The sequence below is a fragment of the Gopherus evgoodei genome, chromosome 8 (genome assembly GCF_007399415.2).
Source record: "Gopherus evgoodei ecotype Sinaloan lineage chromosome 8, rGopEvg1_v1.p, whole genome shotgun sequence".
Taxonomy (NCBI): domain Eukaryota; kingdom Metazoa; phylum Chordata; order Testudines; family Testudinidae; genus Gopherus; species Gopherus evgoodei.
In genome coordinates this window covers 90,010,256-90,036,286 of record NC_044329.1, presented here as the reverse complement: position 1 = coordinate 90,036,286, position 26,031 = coordinate 90,010,256, and the positions used below count along the sequence as shown (strand labels likewise).

General features: G+C 42.5%; 1 protein-coding gene across 1 annotated transcript in view; it reads right to left on the bottom strand.

Moving 5' to 3' along the window:
• Positions 1-26,031, bottom strand: part of LRRIQ3 (leucine rich repeats and IQ motif containing 3) — a 68,804-nt gene that overhangs the window by 10,552 nt on the left and 32,221 nt on the right. The window contains 2 exon segments of the mRNA XM_030571900.1: positions 10,055-10,196; positions 16,775-16,940. Of these exon segments, the coding sequence (XP_030427760.1) occupies positions 10,055-10,196; positions 16,775-16,940 (308 nt within the window).

The window sequence follows — 26,031 nt, the reverse complement described above, 5'->3', positions numbered from 1 at the left end:
TGAGGATTTTAAAGGTTTTTTCTGCTACGTTTTTGGACTTTCCACTGATGTAACTTGGATGTAGTGGGAACTATTGTTCAAGAGAAGGTTCAAAAACAAGTAAGTATCCAAGGGAATGGCCTGGGTAGAAAGAAGTGATGGGATGAGACATATTTGTGGCAAATGGTAAATGAAGGCAGATATGTGACATGGTATCAAATCTGAATACGTTTTTATTTCATAACTAATTCAATCAAATCAACTGAACTAAATTAGATAGGGTGATTCTTGTTGAACTGCAGCCTGACTCACGTGCCTTGATGACCCATGCCATCACAGGTTTCAGCAAAAATCATGACACTCTCTTGATCTGTGGCTTATTCAGCTGGACACCCACCCTCCCCATGAAATGGTTCACCTGAGCACGCATCCATCAGGTTCCAAAAGGTTCCATTTTGGAACAGGCTATGCAAATCCCAGCAGTGACACAACAACCCACTGCACTGGCTTTTGTACATGTGTGCTCCCTTCCCTCATCAGTTGCAAATGGCACGACCCTATGCTGCACATACTAATCAGTTTAAATTTGTGCCCTCTCCCCATAGTCTATGTACACAGGGGCCATGTCACTTAATCCAGCTACTCTCTCAGAACATACTCAATCTGAAACACTACCAACTGGCTATAGTCAGACTAACTAAATAAACAGCAAACAAGCTGTGACACAAACATGAAACACAAAATTAAACATGTATATGATGAAAACCCACTCAGTACACCAGAAAATTCTTCAAGGGATTCTCCAGGACTTCGGAGGTGGTCAGATCTAATTTCACTTGCTCCTGGGATGAATACAATGTAGAGCAGGGATGGGTAAACTTTTTGGCCTGAGGGCCACATCTCAGTATGGAAATCAGATATCTTCAAATCACCAGGGCCTGATGAAATCCATCCTAGGATACTCAAGGAGCTGACTGAGGAGATATCTGAGCCATTAGCAATGATCTTTGAAAAGTCATGCAAGACAGGAGAGATTCCAGAAGACTGGAAAAGGTCAAATATATTGCCCATCTATAAAAAGGGAAATAAGGACAACCCAGGGAATTACAGACCAGTCAGCTTAACTTCTGTATCCAGAAAGATAATGGAGCAAATAATTAAGCAATCAATTTGCAAACACCTAGAAGATAATAAGGTGATAAATAACAGCATGGATTTATCAAGAACAAATCATGTCAAACCAACCTGATAGCTTTCTTTGACAAGGTAGCAAGCCTTATGGATGGGGGGAAGTGGTAGATGTGGTATATCTTGACGTTAATAAGGCTTTTGATACTATCTCGCATGACCTTCTCATAAACAAACTAAGGAAATACAATCTAGATGGAGCTACTATAAGGTGGGTGAATAACTGGTTGGAAAATCATTCCCAGCGAGTAGTTATCAGTGGTTCACAGTCATGCTGGAAGGACATAATGAGTGGGGTCCCGCAGGGATCAGTTCTGGGTCCAGTTCTGTTCAATATCTTCATCAATGATTTAGATAATGGCATAGAGGAGTACACTTATAAAGTTTGCGGACAATACCAAGCTGGGAGGGATTGCAGGTGCTTTGGAGGATAAGGTTATAAATCAAAATGATCCAGACAAACTGGAGAAATGATCTGAAGTAAATAGGATGAAATTCAATAAGGACAAATGCAAAGTACTCCACTTAAGAAGAAACAATCAGTTGCACACATACAAAATGGGAAATGAGTGCCTAGGAAGGAGTACTGTGGAAAGGGATCTTGGGGTCATAGTGGATCACAAGCTAAGTAGGAGTCAACAGTGTAATGATGTTGCAAAAAACCCAAACATCATTCTGGGGTGTATTAGCAGGAGTATTGCAAGCAAGACATGAGAAGTAATTCTTCTGCTCTACTCCGAGCTGATTAGACCTCAACTGGAGTATTGTGCCAGTGCTGGGTGCCACATTTCAGGAAAGATGTGGACAAATTGAAGAAAGTCCAGAGAAGAGCAATAAAAATGATTAAAGGTCTAGAAAACATGACCTATGAGGGAAGATTGAAAAAAAATGGGTTTAGTCTGGAGAAGAGAAGACTGAGAGGGGACATGATAACAGTTTTCAAGTACATAAAAGGTTGTTACAAGGAGGGAGAAAATTTGTTCTTCTTAACCTCTGAGGATAGGATAAGAAGCAATGCGCTTAAACTGCAGCAAGGGCGGTTTAGGTTGTACATTAGGAAAAATGTCCTAGCTGTCAGAGTGGTTAAACACTGAAATAAATTGCCTAGGGAGGTTGTGGAATCTCCATCATTGGAGATTTTTAAGAGCAGGTTGGACAAACACCTGTCAGGGATGGTCTAGATAATACTTAGTCCTGCCTGGAGTGCAGGGGACTGGACTACATGACCTCTCAAGGCCCCTTCCAGTTCTATGACTCTATGTTCAGCTCACGCACTTCTCTCAGAGCTTTACAGTGTCAAAGAACATAGTAAGAAGTATGAAGTGAATTTTTTGGCCTTTGTGGCTTTCATTTAAGGTCTTAATGTTATTTTTATGCAATAATTGCATTTGCAATATAGCCATGGTCACAAAAGGATTTTTTGTTTTACCTGTTTTCTGATCAAATCCACTTCTTACATGTGTGCCAGTCACATTGCTTCATTTACTGATACAATAAGTTTCAGTACTGTAAGAACTTCAAAGCCTATATGCCGTAGTTGCAAAGGAGCATGCTATATTTTGTTCTGCCTCACGCATCATCATGCAAAACAAGCCATATGCTGACTATAGAATATTTATTGTTGACAATGTATGAGGGTAAAAAGAAAATGGCTTGATTTCAAGATACTTGAAGTGCTGTCAATTTAAAAAATCTTGTTTTGATTTGAAAATTGAGCAATTTTGTTACAGAGTGACTTAAGAAGAATAAATATCAAACACCAAAATGTCATTTTACAGAATCATTTTTCTAATCATAATCATATAAGAAGCGTGCATAAACATTCTCTCTTTTCAAGCTGAGAACGTTTTTTTGTGGGTGAAAACTGGAGAAAAGTTTACATGAAGTTTTCTTTTGAAAAGGGTATATAACTACATGTCAGTGATACAATACATGAGTTTTACCTAAGATTTGCGGCAAACAATGTGGATCAAGTCAAGTCTCATATTTCAGATATTTTCCCCCCTGCCATCCTCAGTACAATAATCCTTTGACTATGTCAACTGGAATAGTTCAGTATGTCTACTAGGATGTTCTCTTACTCTTTGAGGTATGTGGGAATTCAAAAATGCTTTTCTTGAAATAATTCTATTCATTGTTAAGAGGGACTCCCAACACACATATAAGGCAGATAGAGTGGCCCCCTGTGTTTATTTAGCACATCACTTACTGAGTCAACATTTCCTTGTGTATGCTCGATTTTTTAAATGTCTACAATGCTTTAAAGACTTTGTTCAGTAACAAGATGTTGTTATAGACATTATTTTGATTTCTTGGAATGATCACACTACTATGGTTGCACAAGTCTCTTATGAAAGCGCTCAGCCTACATTGTGTACAACTAATCATAACTTAAATTAACCACTTGAATTAACAGAATAACTAATAGCAACAGTAGGTTGTACTGGGGAGCAATTAAATACAATTCAATATCATGAATTATATTAAAATAAGAAGCACCTCAAAATGCAACTGGTAAAAGTACTGACAAGGTCCTTTAAATAATTTACAAAAAGACAGTTACTCACCTTTGTAACTGTTGTTCTTCGAGATGTGTTGCTCATATCCATTCCAGTTAGGTGTGCGCGCCGCGCGTGCACGTCTGCCGGAAACTTTTTACCCTAGCAACTCCAGTGGGCCGGCAGGTCGCCCCCTAGAGCGGCGCCACTATGGCACTAGATATATACCCCTGCCGGCCCGCCCGCTCCTCAGTTCCTTCTTGCCGGCGACTCCGACAGTGGGGAAGGAGGGCGGGTGTGGAATGGATATGAGCAACACATCTCGAAGAACAACAGTTACAAAGGTGAGTAACCGTCTTTTCTTCTTCGAGTGCTTGCTCATATCCATTCCAGTTAGGTGATTCCCAAGCCTTACCTAGGCGGTGGGGTCGGAGTGAGAGATCGCGGCCTGGAGCACTGCAGATCCAAAAGCAGCATCATCTCTGGACTGCTGGACCAGGGCATAATGCGAAGCAAATGTATGAACGGATGACCAGGTCGCTGCCCTACAGATTTCTTGAATGGGCACTCGGGCGAGGAAGGCCAGCGAGGATGCCTGTGCTCTGGTAGAGTTAGCAGTCACTCGGCCCGATGGGAGTTGGGCCAAGTCGTAGCAGGTCCTGATGCAGGACATAACCCATGACGATAACCTCTGAGAGGAGATCGGTAGCCCCTTGACCCTGTCCGCTACTGCCACGAATAACTGAGGGGACCTGCGGAAGGGTTTTGTCCTGTCCATGTAAAAGGCTAGCGCCCGTCGGACATCTAGCGAGTGAAGCTGCTGCTCCCTGTGGGACGAATGGGGCTTAGGGAAGAAAACTGGGAGGAAAATCTCTTGGTTGACATGGAAAGCTGAGACCACCTTAGGAAGGAAAGCAGCGTGCGGCCTCAGCTGTACCTTATCCTTGTGGAAGACCGTATACGGTGGGTCCACCGTGAGGGCCCTCAGCTCTGACACCCTTCTAGCTGAGGTAATGGCCACAAGGAAGGCGGTTTTCCATGAGAGGTAAAGCAGGGAGCAGGTAGCTAATGGCTTGAAAGGAGGGACCATGAGCCGGGACAGGACCAGGTTGAGGTCCCATGAGGGGGCCGGAGGGTGAATTTGGGGATAGAGCCTCTCCAGCCCCTTCAGGAATCTCGCCACCATGGGGTGAGAGAAAACAGAACAGCCGTCCACGCCAGGATGAAAAGCGGAGATGGCAGCGAGGTGAACTCGTAGGGACGACAATGACAACCCCTGGGCCTTAAGGGACCAGACGTAGTCCAGAAGAGTGGTGACGGGAACCTCCATAGGACGAAGAGCTTTCTCTGCACACCAGCAGGAGAAGCGCTTCCACTTGGCTGTATAAGTCGCTCTGGTGGAACGCTTTCTGCTGCCTAAGAGAACCTCGCGGACCGGGGTGGAGCACCACAGCTCAGAGTCAGTCAACCATGGAGGAGCCACGCCGTGAGGTGGAGCGACGGAAGGTCCGGGTGATGGAGCCTGCAGTGGTCCTGCGTGATGAGATCCCGATGAAGAGGTAGGGTAACTGGGTTGGTCACTAAGAGGTCCAACAACACGGGGTACCAGTGCTGCCTGGCCCATGCCGGAGCTATTAGAATCAATTGGGCTTTGTCCCTGCGCACCTTGATTAGAACTCTGTGAATCAGGGGAATTGGCGGGAAAGCATAATGGAGGTGTGTTGTCCAAGGGATCAGGAATGCATCCGCGAGAGACCCGGGCTCCCGACCCTGGAAGAAGCAGAATGTTCGACACTTCCTGTTCACCCGGGATGCGAAGAGGTCTATCCGGGGATGACCCCACCTCTGGAAGAGTGAGAGGGCGACGTCCGGACGGAGGGACCACTCGTGTGAGAGGAAGGATCTGCTCAGCCGATCTGCGAGGGTATTCCGCACTCCGGGAAGGTAGGAGGCAGAAAGGTGAATAGAATGGGCTATGCAGAACTCCCAGAGATGTATCGCCTCCAGACAGAGAGGAGAGGACCTGGTGCCGCCCTGCTTGTTGATGTAGAACATGGTCGTCGTGTTGTCGGTGAATACCGCAACACAACGACCATCGAGGAGATGGACAAATGCTTGACAAGCAAGGCGGACCGCTCTCAACTCCCGTACGTTGATGTGGAGGTTGATCTCTTGCGGGGTCCACAAGCCCTGAGTCCTCTGAGTGCCGCAGTGAGCTCCCCAGCCCAGGTTGGAAGCGTCTGTGGTTAGGGATGCGGAAGGCTGGGGCGGATGGAACGGGAGCCCCGCACACACCACGGATCGGTCCAGCCACCAGTGTAGAGAGTCCAGCACCGCCTGAGGGATGGTGACGACTGAATCCAAGGACCGTCTGGTCGGTCGATACTGAGCAATCAGCCATGTTTGAAGAGGTCTCATGCGGAGACGGGCGTACGCTGTTACAAACGTGCAGGCCGCCATGTGGCCTAATAGGGCCAGACACGTTCGGATTGAGGTCAGCGGGGCCGCTCGCAACCGGAGAATAATGTCTGACAATGACCGGAACCTGGGCAGGGGCAGCAAGGCCCTGGCGAGGGTAGAGTCTAGAACAGCTCCGATAAACTCTATCCGCTGCGTGGGGAGTAGAGTGGACTTGTCGGCATTGATTACGAGGCCCAAAGCAGCAAAAAGGGAGCTGATCCTGGTGACATGATCTCTGATCTGTTGCTCCGACGTACCCCTGATCAGCCAGTCGTCCAGGTAGGGGAAGATGTGGATATGGCATCGTCTGAGGTGAGCAACAACTACTGCCATACATTTTGTAAATACTCGTGGGGCCGTAGAGAGGCCAAATGGGAGGACCGCAAATTGATAGTGCTGGCGGTCGGCCACAAAGCGGAGGAAACGCCTGTGATGGGGGGTGATAGCAATGTGGAAATAGGCGTCCTTCATGTCGAGGGCGGCGTACCAGTCTCCGGGATCCAGGGACGGGATGATAGTTCCAAGGGACACCATGCGGAACTTCAACTTCACGATGTACTTGTTGAGTTCCCGCAGGTCGAGGATGGGCCTGAGACCGCCCTTGGATTTGGGGATCAGGAAATAGCGGGAGTAAAACCTCTTGCCCTTCTCGTTCTCTGGAACCACCTCTATGGCTCCTTTGGCCAGGAGCGTGTGCACTTCCTGACGGAGGAATTGCTCGTGAGAGGGGTTCCTGAAGAGGGACGGGGAAGGAGGGTGGGAGGGTGGGGGTGAGGAAAACTGTAGGCGATAACCGTCCTGTATCGTGCGTACGACCCAGCGGTCCGATGTTATTTGGGACCACGCCGGGAGGAAAGAGGAAAGGCGGTTGGAAAACTGCGGGAAAGGATCCGTAGGGGAGACTGGTACTGCGCCCTCGGGCGCACCTTCAAAATGAAGGCTTAGGCCCTGGAGGGGCCTTAGCGGGGCCCTGGCTTTGTCCCGCCTGACCTCCCGACTGCCTGCGGCAGTTATTCCTGCCCCGGCGTCGCGAGGAGTCCTGTCTCGAGCGTAATGGGGGGTATGGACGCCGCTGCTGCTGCTGGTTTTGTTGTCTGAAGGACCTGCGTTGGGTCGCCGGAGTATGCATTCCGAGCGACTTTATGATGACCCTATTATCTTTTAAGTCCTTCAGCCTAGGGTCAGTCTTGTCGGAGAACAGACCCTGGCCTTCGAAGGGGAGGTCCTGGATCGTGTGCTGGAGTTCCGGCGGAAGGCCGGAGACCTGCAGCCACGAGAGGCGCCGCATGGTGAGCCCGGAAGCCAGGGTTCGCGCGGCCGAGTCAGCGGCATCAAGGGAGGCCTGGAGTGATGTTCTCGCCACCTTCTTGCCCTCGTCCAGGATGGTGGAAAACTCCTGGCATGCGTCCTGTGGCAAGAGCTCCGCAAACTTCTCCGTCGCTACCCACGTGTTAAAGGAGTAGCGGCTGAGGAGAGCCTGCTGGTTGGATACGCGGAGCTGTAGAGCCCCTGCCGAATAGACCTTGCGGCCCAAAAGGTCCATGCGCCTGGCCTCCCTTGACTTAGGCGCCGGGGCCTCCTGTCCGTGGCGCTCCCTGTCGTTCACCGACTGGACCACCAATGAGCAGGGAGTCGGGTGAACGTACAAATATTCATACCCTTTAGATGGGGCCATGTATTTCCGCTCCACCCCCCGAGAGGTCGGGGGAATGGAGGCCGGTGACTGCCAGATGGTATTGGCATTATTTTGTATGGTCTTTATGAAGGGCAAGGCAACCCTGGTTGGCGCATCGGCTGCCAGGATGCTCACCACTGGGTCCTCCACTTCCTCTACCTCCTCCGCCTGGAGGTTTAGATTTTGAGCCACTCAGCGGAGGAGATCCTGATGTGCCCTTAAATCCAATGGCGGGGGGCTGGAGAAAGAGGTACCGGCCACCGCCTCATCCGGGGATGAAGATGAGGAGATTCCGGGCAACAGAGTATCCACGGGGGGTTGTACAAGGGGCTGCACCTCGGTATCCTGAGGAAGCTCCGGGTCCCGGGAAATGTCCTCCGTTTGCGGAGAGAGGGGTGGCCTGGACACCGTAGCCTCCAGTGGTCTATGCTCCGCCAATGGACGGGGGGTGATGTGATGAGGACCTTGCGTCTGGGCGTATGCCCACGGGGTCCAGAATCCCCACTGCGGATGTCCTCTATCTTGCTCCGGGAAGCGGTTTTCGTGCCTGTCGAGTGTCTTGTCATAGGCACTATCATCGAGGGAGGAGACGGAGGGCTCCGTAGCAGGCCAGGGAGGCGCTGAGCTGGAATGGTACAGCGCCGCCGGTGCCGCGACTGACGTACCCCTCGGTGCCGAGGGTCAGTGCCGTGACTCATACCGGGATCGCAACCGGGACCGGCGTGATGACCTGCGCCGAGATCTCGACCTGGAGCTGGAGCGATGTCGATGTCTGGATCGAGATCGCGACCTTCTGGAGGCCCGGTGCCGAGACGGCAATGGAGACCGGGACCTACTACCAGCGCGGTGCCGGGAGGTCGACCGGGTGCGGGACCTGCCACCGGTTCAGTGCCGGGAGGTCGACCGCGGTGCCGAACGCCGAGGCGAACGACTCCTGGAGGCTTGGTGCCGATGGTGTGATGAAGCCGATCGGGACCGGCCAGATGGTGATCGGTGCCGTGAGTACAACCGGCACCGTTTTATAAGCTAAACGACGAGGAGAGCTAGGGACGTGGAGGTCAGCGAACCGCACTCCACAGTTCCAGCAACCGACACGGCGGTAAGAAGGAACTGAGGAGAGGGCGGGCCGGCAGGGGTATATATCTAGTGCCATAGTGGCGCCACTCTAGGGGGCGACCTGCTGGCCCACTGGAGTTGCTAGGGTAAAAAGTTTCCGGCAGACGTGCACGCACGGCGCGCACACCTAACTGGAATGGATATGAGCAAGCACTCGAAGAAGAACTTGACATTAACTGAGTAAAAAGTCCCCTGAAAACCCATGTTTGAGGAAGATAAAAATTGTTGATGTTATAGGGCACCATATTCTCCATAATTTCACCATTCAAATAAAAATTAAAGATTATGATATTAAGAGAGACAAGGTGGTTGAGGTAATATTTTTTATTGGACCAACTTATGTTGGTGAGAGAGACAAGCTTTCAAGCTACACAGAGCTCTTGTTAAGGGCTAGGAAAGGCACAATGGCTATGTCTATTGGCAACCGAACAACAAAATGCTTGTCTTTCAGAGGTGTTAAAAAAAAAACCCTATCAAAAGACAAATGTTTTGCTGACGACCAGCACCAGTGGGAACAGCACTTTGTTGGTAGGAGCACTCTCCTGCCGACACAGCTAACACCACTCTTTTGGGAGTAGAAGTTTTTGTCATCAGGAGAGATGATAAACAGTGACTACACTGCGTGCCTTTTAGCAGCACAGCGGTAACGACACAGTCCTGTTGCTAAAGGCTGTGTAGTGTAGACATAGCCTAAGTGCGTCACAGCTAAATACACGATCAAACAGATAGTTTAGCATAAGTAGTTAGCACATATTTTAAGGGATCATTCAATCTGAAGTAGCCCATTAGCTCCTCTGCAGACACAGTGGGTTGCAGATTGTTGCAATAAACCATAAATCCAGTGTCTTTATCAAGACCATGATTTTTAGTGTCCAGCAAAGTTATGAATTTAAGCTCCCAAGCTTGTGTTTTGAAAGTGTTGTGCAGGTTTCTTTTCAGGATGAGGACTGATGGGGAAAACTGGATTTGTTTAACATCGTTTCACTTAAAATTTGCATTTTTCAGGAACATAACTACAACGTTAAGTGAGGAGTTACTGTAATATGGTTGCTAAAATCTTTCCAAGTAGCTTTTTCTCATTTATGGTTAGTTAGATTTTTTATTGTATGAAGTATTACAAAAGGATTACATTACAAACCCTTCCTCAATGGAATTCTTTGTTCCTCTAGTTTTTTCTTTTTTTCTTTTTTTCTCAATGTGGGTGAAATGGAGAAAACCGGTTGTTTTTTTCTTCTCAGACATAAAATAGGAAGCTTTTTTAAATTATTCATATATAAGACCTGTTAACAAAACAATTTTTATTTTAATTAAACATGCCATTATAATCAAGAAAATGAAGACTTGTAGCAAAAATACAGCATATAGTACTTTTTCCTATAAATAATTAGATAACCTATATACTTTTTTACTGATTTGACAAAAAAAAATCCTCCTTTTTTTGTTGGCTGCTACCCCTGTTTTTGCAAGACTATTTGTTACGAGGCAGAGTCTCTATTTGCTTGGCGAGGTGAATACTTGTTCCAGCCCCACACCTCTGTAATCCTAGAAAATATCCCAGCTTTTAGTCTAAACAACTCTTCACTCATCATCGGTTATACCAAGATGCATTCCTTTGTAGTTTTTCAGTGACAAGGACACCTTATCTTTAGCTGTGTGAACAAACCAGGAGCCCTAAAGAACAGCTTATGATATTCTCAGTTTTTTAAGTGAATATAGCGCTTGCTTGTAAAACACATTTGAAGCTCACATCCTTTATTTATCCACAGAACTGGTACATGATATGCAGTAGCAGTTCATGACACGTTGTCATGCAAATGCGTCTAATCTTGACCTACTGTTTCCAATTCCAGGGTGAGAGGCGGTTTTTGTTTCTGTGCCCACTGCATTCTGGCTTTTTTGTTGAGACTGTCATACAAGGATGTCAATTGATACTAATGGAAGTGATGCATTTTATGATGTAGATACCAGCCAACTGGAAATTGGACTGAAACTCATTTCATGTACACTGCGAAACAGCTATCAGATAACATTTTTATCTTTTAGAGCCATGAGTCCTTTCTTGTAGGGATCAGGCCCAGACGCACCTAGAAAATCACAGGAACAACACTACAATACACAAAGCCTGAGTTAAGTGGCTAGGCTCCCTATGCACTAATGGGGAGACATAGGCAATCCACAAAAGCCAACACACTAGGCAGAGAGCCTCCTAAACTAGCCAGTGGGAGATGCAAATGAGAGAAATGTGTCCAAAGTCATGCCCCTCTCTCAGAGATTGGTGCCTAAATCCGAACTGCAAGGAGGTGCCTATGTCTTTAAAACACTTTCAGTAACAGAACACCTATCAGTAGCATTGCATTTATTTCACTGGTTTTGTAAAATCAGACAAAATGCTTGCATATTTCTACATTATATCAACAGACTGACGGCAGGTAAATACTTGAGTTTCTTTCTTTCTCCTGGAGTTTCATCAGTTATTAATATGATCCAGTTAGCTTCCTAGATTACTTCTGAAATACTCGCAAATTTTCACCATTATCACTAATATTTCCTTTGAATACCACAGGATGCTATTCTCAATTTAAACAATTTGTTCAGAACTCTGGCATTATTGCTTCACTGCTTTAGTAGATTGATAAGTCTGCCTTCATCATGTTCATATTCCTATAATATTCCTTCTCTTTCAAGAAACTACAATTTATGTGTATGATTATTTTGGAGCAGTCTTAACATTATCAGATTAGTATTTTACTTCACAGTTCTAATCTGCCACAGTACTAAGAAAATATAACTCTTGGACAATTTAATAGGTGCCATAACTTACATTCATAAAAGATGTTTTTATTTGAGAATACATTTTAAATAGTTAAAAACAAAAGTTAAACACAACTTGGTAAGATACAGTACATATTTTTTTAATTAAAAATCATCATAAATTTGGAGCAAGAGATTTTTAAAGTTCAATAAAAGATTTGGCAAAAAGAAAGAAAATATGGAATAGAATTACAAATTGCTCACTGTAAAACTTGTGGGGCATCACCACTATGCCGAATAACAAGGTATGAAAGAAAAGAAAGCATGTCCTGCTGATAGGCATTGAATTTGAAGATGTGTGCACAGTGTCTCTACAACAACTAAATGATGCATGGTATAAAGCATCTTTTTGTTTAAGTCCAACTGATGCAGTAGTATTCAGAGACTGAAAAGCAAACCTGAACTCTACAAGGTCAATGGTTGCTACATTCTTTTATACCAAGCCAAGACTAAATTTGACCTTGAGTGCCTACCCTGGCTTGGGTATGTTGGTGGTTTACATTCTCTGGGTAAGTTGTACATGAAAGAGGACACAGACTTCTGAATAGCCTAATCAAGGTTGGAATCTTATTATGACATTCTGAGTTTCCCAGAGCAACTACATTGTTAGTCAGTCCCTTTCAAGAGGCTGTTGGTAAGATTTGTTAATATTAGGATAGCTAACAAATAGTAATTTTTCTTGTTAATAAGTTGTTTTTGTAATATTTTATTTTACTCTATGTTTGCAACACATATGGAAATGATAGCCACATAAATTGCACAGCAGGGTGATAATTAGTTTATCCTGCTCCCCCAAATTCCAGACGATTGAACAGTTTCAAACAGCCATTAGTTTTATAATCCTTACTGGAGAAACATTTCCTCCTTCCTCTAAAATGAAAATTCCTCTCTCCCCACCACCAGACTATGCAAATTCACTGGGTAAGAATCAATTCTCACTGAATAAACTGAAATACATATTTTGTAAACAATCAGTATTTCTGAAACCAGTGGTGGAGGCAGCCATGTTATTGAAAAGTAGGATCATCTGCAATAATGATGACTGTGATCTGCTGTAACAACAACTTAACAATCACAAGAACTATTTCAATATGTATAAACATTAAATATATATGTTCTAAGGGAACTGAAAAAATTATGTACAATCTTACACCAGGCTCCAACAGTATTAAGGTCAAAAATGACACATTCTCAACAAAATGTCCACCTCTAGCATTATTCTATAAAATGTCAATCTTAATTAACTGGGAAAAAAGACTATATTATAGTTAATTTGCAATGAAAAGTATTTTTACCTCTTAAAAATGTAAATGTTTGTGTAGCGGGGTGACTACCCCACTCCTAAAATACAGGGGTTCAAAGCAGCTCTGGAGATGGTTGTGCCTGGGGACAGCTGACTGGGGAAGCAGCTGCAGCTGGGCCACGCCCCAAGCAGGCCCCAGCTGGCCTGTATAAAAAGGCTGTGAGTCAGAAGCCCAAGGAGTCTTTTTCCAGGCTGGGAGAGAGCAGGACTTGGCTGCCTGAAGAAAGGGTACTGGGAGTGAAGCAGGACTAGGGAAAGGCCAGGGGAGCTCCAGGCTGGCAACTCCCCAGCCTGCAGGGCCTGGTCCAAGGCCCATAGAGGTACTGGGAGATAGGAGGCAGCAGGTCCAACCCCCCCTTGCCTATGATGAGTGGCTCTTACACTGCAGTCTGCCCCGGTGAGCGGGGGCTAGATGGCGACTGGCAGTAGCCCAGAACTGAGGCACACTGGGGGTAGGGGGTGGGGGTTCCCCTGAGTGGGGAGACCTGGAGAAACAGTGGGGGTACTGCCAGGGGGCAGCACCCCAAACACAAGGGGCACTGGGTCCTGGAAGGGACATGGGGGGGGCAGCGGCAGCAGGACACTGGCCTGCAGAGGGCACTCTGTGCTGGAAAGAGCTAATTCCCAGAGACAAAGAGCAGGGAGCGCCGCAAGGGTGAGCCCTGCACTGCTACAGTTAGGCTAAGGAAAATGAGTGCAGTTTTCCTGTCTTTCTCTCTAATTCTTAAAATCACTTTTTATTAGCATCCATCTACATTTGTTGTAAACTAGATGTTTAATTTTGTTACACTTTTTAAAGAGAAACCAAATGCTAATTGTGTGTAGGACACTAACCTAACTATGTCCATTTGTTAAACCACTCAAGATTCTTAGAGCTTTTAGAAGACTTCTTGTAAATCAACATTTATAGATTCATTAACAGAACCAAGAAGTATTGTAACAGAAGTGAAGGGCTAATTTCAGCTCCAGTTTAAGAGGAAGCAATTTTGCAGGTGTCAGTGGAATTCCACTTGCTTAAAGGGTCTGACTCATCACAACACTTGTGGAAGAATCGTCAGCTCAGGGTGTTTGAAATTCACTGCACTTTGTCATCACAGTCACACTGTTTTATGGAGTTTTCCATTCTGACCTGAGCTGAGGATGATTCATATTCCCCATCCCCCACGCCTCATGACACCTGCTACGTAACAGAAAAAATACATAAAAATTTAAAATAGTATACATTTAGAATAGTACTTTTCATACACTTATGAAATGACAAAATGTCTTAGACTCTAGGCCTGAGCCTCATTTTCACTCAGGCCCTGGCATGGTAAAAGAGTTTTAGCATGGTTTAAAAAACTTTACTATAAATGAGAATCAGGTCCTCTATGTACAGTGATCATATCATCCACCACTAAAATGTATCTCTCTCTGGAGTGCAAACCAAGCAACCACTCTGCTGAAAGATACAACCCTCAGCAGCAGTTTCCTCTGTGGTCCAAAATGTCCCTTTCCAAAGTTCAGAACTTTATTTATGGGCATTTCTATGGAGATCTGCCATATTCATTCTAGACCAGTGCAAAAAGCACTGCTAGATTAAAGGATCAATGAAAGTTTTAAAGTTCAATAACTCACATATGATCACAGCTACACACTAATGCTGTATATCACAGGCAAGTTTTTTCCACTGTTATATATCATGTGTATCTAGTGCCGGCAAGTCATATAATTTCAAGTTCCAGGATTCTATTATTCTGGCTACTTGTTTGCTTTTCCTTTCACTTCCACTCCCTTACTTCAGCACCAGTTATACCAAATATTGCAAGAGCTAAAAGCTAAAACTGGAGTTGTATACATCTGAAACCTTTGAACCAATCATTCAAATGTTATAGAGCATGATCCATTAACTGAAAGGCCAAATTCCCACAGATCCTGAAAGAAGGATCACACCAATAAAGCATTAACTGTATTACATGTTCACCAGATATTATCTGTTAAAATCTAACTGCAGATTTTAAGGTTGGATATCTCACACTACTAGGAATGGAAATACTGTGTGAACTTCTCTAATTACTGCTCCTAGACCAGTGACCAGAAAGGAAAGGGTTAGATCTATGGCTTTCACTGGAAAACAGATGACAAGGAAAGCACATTGTTTAAGGCTATAAAACTGATTATTAAAGGAGCTCTGTGTCAGGCCCAGGATAAAAGAAAGCTAGAATTAGATAAGGAAATTTACAGGCAATATCAGATCGCTGGCAATTGACAAGTTCCTTTCCAGACTCTTGGGGTGCCTGCAGCTATGATTGGAACCACCTCTGGTAATGTATCATGTTTTTTTTTTTAAGTTCAAATTAACAAGATAGGTGGTTTAAAATTGATCAAAATAATATTACGAATTTTTTCCACATTAAATTCATTCAGTAATTAAAGTTGTAACATACAACCATATAAAAAGAGGCTGTATAAAAAGAGGTTATTTTGGATTTAACTCCAAAAAAGAAGACTCCTGATTCTCTTCTATGAGGAGGAAAACTACAGTTACATGCAAAAGTGGGACATGGCTTCCTATCTAGTATCTGACAAAAGTAAGAAAGCACAGAGAAGGCAGGAAAACAGAATTCTATTTGTAAAAAGGAAACAAATATGCTTTTCTATTTGTACAAGTGGGTTTTCTAATGCTTTTTACTTTTGTACCACAGAATAGCAGAATAGTACTTTTAAACTGTCTGAAAAGATATGAAAAAGATATTTAAATAATGGAAGTGCACTGAATGGCATGTAGTTTTTACAAAATTGCACAGCACTATCAACCAACATAGTATAATATTTAGAACTACAGCATGTACACTAAACATTAGCATTCCTGTCTTTATCATGCATTTGTATCACACCAGCATTTTATTATTTGTTCTGGACATGCAGGAAGAAAGACGAGGTGAGGGATGTGGTTTAATTAGGCCGTAACTTTTATCAACTTAGTTCATCTGGGAACTATCCAGCAATATACTGTACAATACAGGTGATGATTCCTTCCTTAATCATTTCCACCTTGTAGAGGGCTGCCATCCTCCTTCCACAGCTGTTCCCCAGCCAGCTGCTGGGACCTCAACACCCTTTCCTCAAATATGGGTTATGGGGCTAGCTCCTCATAATACCAGACATCAGGCACCCCAGTCTACTTTCAATTCCAGTTAATCTGGGACAGGTCCCTTTATAGAATAAATACCTGCACTGGACACAAGGAGATGCCAGTAGTTAGCTTGGCTGCTTCCCTCCCAACCCTCAGCTGGTTTCCCAGATAGTTAATGTTTCTGTCACTAACTTGAGCCAAAAATATACCCACTCCCCAGTCAGAGAAGTGTACCTCATTCTCCCTAAAGAAGGAGGCTCCTGCTGGAAGGACTGGGTGTAAATACCCTCCCCTGGGTGCGCTGGGGCCAATGTTTTACCTGCCCACCTGTTCAGTTGATGCCTTCCCTGCCTCTTTCACAATCCCTAAGAGAGAGGGAACCCTTAAAGGACCCATACTCGTTTCCTCCTCTAAGTCTAGACAAAGACCATCCTGATTTTGAGGCTGTATGGTTTGCAATAAAGCTTGTAAAACAGAACCTTTAAATGTCAAGAACAAAAGTTTTTCAATAGATGCTCTTTATTCTTAACAAATTTTCCTGGAATATTTAGAATGATCCTTGGCACTATATGCAGAGTCCAGATTTTTCTGAAAATAGTTATTAAATTTATATTTAATAGTACACTCACTTGTTTCCCAGATGTAAGCTTTTTGTCCTCAGTATTCTGTTCTGGCTTAATGATGTGATACATAAAGCTTTTACTATCACATACTGGAAGTATGCTTTGACTGTAAATTTGTTTCACTCCATCTCTGATATGTCTCTGTGGAAGAACTTCATCCAAAGGAATTTTGCTGTAAAAACAGAACTTCTGTTACTTTAGTTCACAGTAAATAAAAAAGTAGGTACTTCTGAATAATCTGGACAGTTGATTCGTTTATTGTTGCTAAAGAACAAAATGAACCACAATACTTATAATTTCCTCCTGTACATCATTAGTACTTAAGAAAAAGAGAGGGAATTATATGCCAAAAACAATGTTAATTAAATATTTAGGTTGAAATCTTATTGGCATGAAAGACAGAAAATGCACAGTTAAGATTCCCACTTCTAACTTAACTCGGGTTCCTAGTTGATATATGCAGTAAAATCTTATTTTACTATACACAAAATAAGAAAAGCTGGAAAGGCCCTTGAGTTAAATGCAAGTCTCGCAGTTGTATTAAGAGGGTATTCAAAGGGGGAAAAAGCAAGGAAAGGTGCATTGGGCTGATTGGCTGAGGTGAAGGAGAAATAAGAAAAAGGCTTATACCAAAAGGCTTCACAAAAAGGCCTAACAAATTAATCCATGTTAGATTCCATTCAGGTCAAGATTTTGGCAAAAGCTTTCTAATTGTGTAAAACTAGGTCTTTAGAGGTGTGTTTAGCTGTATAGAATCAGAGAGGTAGTCATGTTAATCGGGATCTGTAAAAGCAGCAAAGAGTCCTGTGGCACCTTAAAGACTAACAGATGTTTTGGAGCATGAGCTTTCGTGGGTGAATACCCACTTCGTCGGATGCATCCAACGTCTATTAGTCTATAAGGTGCCACAGGACTCTTAGCTGTATAGATATTACCTGATTTTTATTAGCTAAACTTGTAAATTAGCTAAACTTGTATTTTATTGCTAGTTAAAACATACATTTAGATATACACATGGATTTCTTTTTTCTGCTTTTCCTCTCTATACTGATTTTTAAATGACTCTACTACCCTCAATTCCATGCTATATATCTTTAATTACATTTAGGTTTGGGAGAATAAGGTTATTTTAATCATTTTGACTTCTAAAATTTATTTTTAATTTTTTTTTAGATTTTTAAATATCAGAGGGGTAGCCGTGTTAGTCTGGATCTGTAAAGGCAGTAAAAAATCCTGTGGCATCTTATGGACTAACAGACGTTTTGGAGCATGAGCTTTCGTCGGTGAATACCCACTTCATCGGATGCATGTAGTGGAAATTTCCACGGGCAGGTATATATATGCAAGCAAGCTAGAGATAACGAGGTTAGTTCAATCAGGGAGGATCAGACCCTGTTCTAGCAATGGAGGTGTGAAAACCAAGGGAGGAGAAACTGGTTTTGTAGTTGGCAAGCCATTCACAGTCTTTGTTTAATCCTGAGCTAATGGTGTCAAATTTGCAGATGAACAGAAGCTCAGCAGTTTCTCTTTAAAGTCTGGTCCTGAAGTTTTTTTGCTGCAGGATGGCCATCTTAAGGTCTGCTATTGTGTGGCCATGGAGGTTGAAGTGTTCTCCTATATGTTTTTATATATTGCCATTCCTAATATCTGATTTGTGTCCATTTATCCTTTTCCGTAGCGACTGTCCAGTTTGGCCGATGTACATAGCAGAGGGGCATTGCTGGCATATGCTGGCGTATATTACATTGGTGGACGTGCAGGTATATGAACTGGTGATGGTGTGGCTGATCTGGTTAGGTCCTGTGATGATGTCGCTGGTGTAGATATGTGGGCAGAGTTGGCATCGAGGTTTGTTGTATGGATTGGTTCCTGAGCTAGAGTTACTATGGTGCAGTGTGCAGTTACTGGTAAGAATATGTTTCAGGTTGGCAGGTTGTCTCTGGGCGAGGACTGGCCTTCCGCCCAAGGCCTGTGAAAGTGTGGGATCATTGTCCAGGATGGGTTGTAGATCCCTGATGATGCGTTGGGAGGGGTTTTAGTTGGGGACTGTATGTGATGGCCAGTGGAGTCTTGTTGGTTTCTTTCTTGGGTTTGTCTTGCAGTAGGAAGCTTCTGGGTACATGTCTGGCTCTGTTGATCTGTTTCCTTATTTCCTCATGCGGATATTGTAGTTTTGAGAATGCTTGCTTGGTGGAGATTTTGTAGGTGTTAGTCTCTGTCTGAGGGGTTAGAGCAGATGTGATTGTACCTCAGTGCTTGGCTGTAGACAATGGATCATGTGATGTGCCTGGGATGGAGCTGGAGGCATGAAGGTAGGCATTGCGGTCGGTAGGTTTTTGGTATAGGGTGGTGTTAATGTGACCATCACTTACGTGCACCATGGTGTCTAGGAAGTGGACCTCCTGTGTAGATTGGTCCAGGCTGAGGTTGATGGTGGAGTGGAAGCTGTTGAAATCGTGGTGGAATTTTGAAAGACAGACATTGAAATTCAAAAAGTTAACATTTTAATGGTTATAAAATGTTAACACAAATTGTCAAAATCACATCAAAATATACAAATTCTTAAATCTAATTCTAATAAATTCTCAAGTAGCATTTTTCTAACTTTGCCTACCTGTATATTTTGATTATCAATGGAAATATTTGTCTATGTATGTACAGTGAAAATCAATGTTTACAGATAGTTACCAAAGCCTTCCAAGCCTAATTATATTTACATTCACTTTCAGGATACTTTATAGCCCCTTCACACCACACTGACAGTATAATGTAAATGAAACTCAGACTCACTGTGTATTGTAAACATGAGCTCCTTTTCCCAAAGCCAATCTAACTCCCACTGAGATCAAGTGAGAGGTCCCCCATTGATTTAAATGGGTTTGGGCCCTAAAAATAAGGTTCTCTTCTTTGTTTTAGGTCCTATATAGTATTTCTACTTGTCATGTGGAAAAGTCAGCCTGAGTTGTACAGCCCATGACACTGTACAACTCAGAAGATAGTAATTTCAAATGCATAAGTAAGGATACAATTCTGTCACGAAATTCTTCCATTCATTTTTGTTTATTGCCCGTGACCTGTCCATGACTCTTACTAAAAATAACTGTGACAAAATCAAATTCTTATGCATAAAGCCCAAAGTGGTGTTAAATTTTATTAATAAATATTTGGATAACAGCTAACTCACACTCTAGAAGCAAGCCCCAGATCCAAATTTACTGTGTCAATTTACATCTCCCATCTAACTAGGAAAAAGACCTCCAAATAACTGTACAAATTCCAGTAATATGGTATGTTGTGAGTTTTCTATTTAATGGATTGAAGAAAACAAGAACAAATATATTTTACCTCCGGTAAGAGAGTGCAGGGTTACAATTTTAAACTCTTTCAGAAAAGGAAGTATTTCAGAGGAATAGGCTTGAGACAAATTAATTTACATCTGTGGGGAATGAAGAGGGGATTTGGAAGGGAAAATGTAATATTTATGTTGAATCGTAGGATCAGCAAAAACAAGCTTTTGCTTGCTACTGGTTTTCTTTTTATAACAGAGGGCAAATGGGGGCACCATCCATTATCACTGACTTCAATGGGATTTTGAATCAGCACTTAATGTTATGTCTTCACTGCAAAAAAAAAATGTGTATTTTTACATCAAGATAGCTATCTTCAAGCAAAACCCTAGTGTAGACATGGCATAAGAAGTCTTCATGTTAATGCAGCTAGTCAAAATCAACCTCCCCTACCTGGAATTTGTAGTTAGTTGATAAATCACAGATAGGGGATATAGTATTGACCTCAGCTACACTGAGGTAAAACCACATGTGACTTGTCTACACTAGGACTTAACATCAAGATAGCTATCTCAAGTTTTCTCTGTTAATATAAAAAAATACCTTTTTTGCAGTGAAGATATTCCCAAGAGCCATTTAATAGATGTCTATACAATACAAATCATAACACAAGTAGGAATGACTACTGTTAATGTAGAAAGAGGTGTAATATAGGAGGAGGTGATTATAAGCACTAGGAAATTAAAATCCTTAGACCCAGCATGGAGGTGATATAAACATACCATTAGACGTAAGAAATACAGTAAAACTAAATGGCAAGGTTCAAGAGGATTATTCAGGCCAAACAAGTATAATTTCAAAAATGGAAATCCAACACTAATGGAACTTAAGACAACATATACAATGGAAATTAGGGGGGTTAAAATGGAATTTGAACAGCAAAAAGCCAAAGGTATTAAAACTAAGAAAATATTCAGTAAATCAGGCATTGGATCTCTGTAAGAGAATTGGTAGTTCTGCTGTTGTCCGGCTATGCTGAAAGAAAGACAGGAGACACTTGATATGGTTTTAATCAGGCTGCACCTTTATTATTTACTGTAAAAGTGTACACTGTGGGTAACCCCCACCCGCCCCCCCACACTCCCTTAAAGCATCCTCTCCCTCAGCAAGCCAGACAACACCCCCCTCACTCCCTGGTGTGGTGCGATCAAACTAACAAGTAAAGGGGACAAAAAGGAGGATAACAACATTGCAGGTAAGCTAACTGACTTATATACATCAGTCTTCACTATAGCTGACATTGGGGAAATACCTCCCATGGACATAGTTTTTCAGATAATAAAGGTGAGGTAGTATTTGACTGAAATATTAAAAGGACTAAAACAAATTGATAAATTAAGGAGGAACAAATTACAATGTTCAGATAGAACAGGAGTACTTGAGGCACCTTAGAGACTAACAAATGTATTGTTGAAAGAACTTAAGAAAGAAGTGGTTGAGTTGCTAACAAAAATAAATCTCTTACTAAAATCAACTGCTATACAGTGAGCTGGAAGATAGCAAATGTTCTTCCTATTTTTAAGGCACAAGTCTGTGATTCCCAAGATCACCACAAGTGGGACTTACTTCAGCACCAGGTAAAATGGTTGAAACAACCATTAAAAGCAGAATAATAATATACCTAGATGATCATGATATGCTAGGGACAAAAAAAAATAGCTTCTGATAAGGAAAAAAAAAGCCTCGCTACTTACTATTAGAATTTTCTAAACACATCAACAAAATAGTACATAAAGGAGAACTGATTTACATCATTTACTTGGATATACACAATTTTTGTCAAAGACTTATTTATGATCTGTAACAGGCAGGAAGTAGCAAGGTGGCAAAACTTGCAGACGACAAAAAAATTATTTGGGTTAGAAAAATCTACAGACAACTGAGAGTAATTTCAGAGGGCCCTATGGAAGATGTATAAATGGACAGCAGATGAACTCCAGTGTTGATAAATGCAAAGTGATGCATATTTGAAAGAAAAATCTGAAATATTCATAAACTTTACTGGTTTCTAAATTAACTGTAACAGTTTAGGAAAGACCTAGGTGTAACTGTAGGGTGGATGGATTTAAACTGAAATGATTTAAAGCACCAAATTTTAAATCCTGATTTAAAACAAGCAGGAAACCTTGATTTAAATAATTAATTTTAATATTCTTTTGCATTTGTACATTTTAGTTACTTCCCAAACTAAAAATGTTGATCCTCATTGGTTGGTAACAGTTAAAACATGTTGATTTGCAACTAAATATAGCCTTTACACTAATTTTGGTACTTCTTTTTGCTAACCAACAAGATATGCTATATCTATACATCTTTATTTAAGCAATTACATAGTTTAATATACATTTATTCAGATTCTTAATTTTTAGATTTTATAAATTGTTAGGAAATGGGGAATGATGCATTTCTTATTTACTAGATGATGTTTACTTTTTTTTACTCACAATTTGTGTTAAAGCATTTGGATGGAAAGAGAAATTCAATTAAAAATGAACAAAAACAGCATTTTCAAAAAAAATGTAATGGTTAAATAAAATTACCTTAAATGTGTGGGATATGTAAGGGAGAAAAAAACATTTATCAAAATACATTTTGCATTTGAAAACTGATTTAGAGAACAAAGGAAGTGCTACAGGAAGCATGCCCCATGCCCTACATGTTACTATGCAAGCAGTCCTCACACACTCCTGTGTAGTTTCACCACAGTATGATTTATTTATGTCTTGTATAGTTTTGTGGCCCCACAGCATAGGACTTTCCCCAAGCTTCTCCCTACATCTATACGTACGGCTGGGAGATTCCCACCTGTCTAAGATCCTGGGCTTTGTTGCCTTTTCTTTTCCTTATGCTTTCTTGTCTCTCTTTTAACCGACCCCAGCTGATGAGCTGGATTCCTTTATTAACTGCTTAATCAACCAGTCTTTAATCAATTATCTCCCAATTTAGCCCAAGGGGGGGGGGAGCTTCCAGATATTCCTACTCTGTCATAGGAAGCATTAGGCTTATTTCGTTGCTCTTTTGACCAGAAGGTTGACAGTTGACGTTTGGTCACCGGTTGGATGTTAGTCATGGTTCCTCACTTAACAGGGTGGATCACATGACGGTCATCATTTCCCACTCAAAATATGGACTGGCAACTTACATAAAACAGGAGATCAACAAATATGTGATTCTACCTCTTACAGCACACAAAGAACCAACTGCAATTTCTGTGCATCAGCAAGCTAACCATCATTAATGCATACAAACCAGCTAGTACATAACAGTTTCAACCAGCTCTGAAGAATGCATAGGAACCCTGCTATATTTGTAGGCGATGGCACTATGCCTTAAACAACATTGCAGGTGAAGAACTGACACACTGAGCACTGGCAAATAATATGTTCTTCCTTTTTGATAAAACACAGTGCATCACTTTCTATTGTACAGGATACTATCCTGACCTGACTTTCATCTCTAAAGATGATACAGGCACACCTATAGCTGCATTGTGAATTGTCCTCAGTGACTTCTGAACAGCCAGCACAGACCAGTACTGACCCGTATTAGCATTCAAATCCCAGTTCTCTACTCAAAACCGGTGGCATGCTGAAATTTCTAACAAGCATACAGGGCCACTTTCACTATGACTATGAACAATAAAAACTCCCACATGAAATTTGGAAAAGCAACAGGAAGAAATGGTATCTATCCTGAGTTTCTATATAACCTGGGTCCACTGGCATGGAAACTGATGATAATGGCATAACGAGTGGGGTCTCGCAGAGATCAGTTTTGGGTCCGGTTCTGTTCAATATCTTCATCAATGATTTAGATAATGGCATAGAGAGTACACTTATAAAGTTTGCGGATGATACCAAGCTGGGAGGGGTTGGTTTGGAGGATAGAATTATAACTGAAAATGATCCAGACAAACTGGAGAAACAGTCTGAAGTAAATAGGATGAAATTCAATAAGGACAAATACAAATTACTCCACTTAAGAAGGAACAATCAGTTGCACATATACAAAATGGGAAATGACTGCCTAGGAAGGAGTACTGTGGAAAAGGATCTGGGGGTCATAGTGGACCACAAGCTAAATATGAGTCAACAGTGTAACACTGTTGCAAAAAAAGCAAACGTCACTCTCAGATGTATTAGCAGGAGTGTTGTAAGCATGATACGAGAAGTAATTCTTCCGCTGTACTCCACACTAATCAGCTGGAGTATTGTGTCCAGTTCTGGGCACCACATCTCAGGAAAAATGTGGAAAAATTGAAGAAAGTCCAGGGAAGAGCAACAAAAATGATTAAAGGTCTAGAAAATATGACCTGTGAGGAGAGATTGAAAAAATTGAGTTTGTTTAGTCTAGAAAAGAGAAGTCTGAGAGGGGACATAATAGTTTAAATACATAAAGGTTGTTACAAGGAGGAGGGAGAAAAATTGTTGTTCTTAACCTCTGAGGATAGGACAAGAAGCAATGGGTTTAATTGCAACAAAGGAGGTTTAGGTTGGACATTAGGAAAAACTTACTGTCAGGGTGGTTAAGCACTGGAATAAATTGCCTAGGGAGGTTGTGGAATCTCCATCACTGGAGATTTTTAAGAGCAGGTTAGACAAACCCCTGTCAGGGATGGTCTAGATAATACTTAGTCCTACCATGAGTGCAGAGGACTAGACTAGATAACCTATCGAGGTCCCTTTCAGTCCTATTATTCAGCTTTTCACTAAGATCCTGAAGACTAGTGAAATCCCCCATGTGTGGAGAAAAGCTAAGGGCATTGCACTCCTAAAGCCTGGAAAATTATAGGCCATTGTCCCTTTTAAGCAACATCTACAAGGTGATGGAGTACATGATTCTGAATCAAGTCAAGCCCACTGTGGATGCCAGCCTACCCAAGGAGGAAGCTGGTTTTTAACCACAAAGAATTTGCTGTGACCAGGACCTGGTTCTTACTACAAACATTGAGGCTGGGTTCCAACAAAACTCAAGACTGTACTGCTTTCAGCAGCATATGACCCAGTCTGGAAGGATGGGCTTCTACTGAACTTTCCAAAGTGATCCACTGTGTGTGGATTCTCAGGCTGCTGAACACTATGCTTAGCAGCTGAAGGATATGTGTTTACCTTGGTCAAACCAGCAAATCGTGCACTTTGAATAATGGGCTACCACAAGGCTCTGTACTTGCTCCAACGCTCTAGATTCATGAATGATATGCCTGAAATAATAACACAGAAGTTTGCACATGCTGATGATTTGTCACCTGCAATTCAGCCCTGTAGTTTTAAAGAACTTGAAGTGATCCTTATATCTGACTTTAAGATCATGGAGGATTACTTTCAAAAGTGGCAGATGAAACCAAATCTGAGCAAATCCGTAGTCTCTGCTTTCCACTTTGACAGTAGAATCGCACAAAAACTGTCAAGTTTTGTGGTGAAACTGCATTATGACCCAAAGCCAACATATCTTGGTGTCATTCTTGACTTCACACTGACCTTTCATGACCATCTCAAGAAAGTAGCCTCTAAAGTGAAGACTAGTGGCAACATTATTCAAAAATTAGCAGGAACAAACTGGAAATCAACTGCCCTAATGCTAAAAACATTGGCCTTGGCCTTGGTGTACTCAATTGCAGAGTACTGTGCACGGGGGTGGACAAGAAGCTGTCATATCCAACTTGTGGATAGGCATCTAAATCTGACCATCTGAATCATCATGGGAACTTTAAAATCAATATCTCTACAATGGCTTTCTGTATGAGCTAATAACAAACCCCAACCTATCCACTGAAATATAGCCACAGTACAGAATTTAAACACACCGAAGACTACCCAGAACTTCCCATCAGCAAGTAATGGATAACGTATCTCAACAACGCCTGAAATCATAAAAACCACTATGGACCACACATGAACACCTCATGTCTCTGGATCC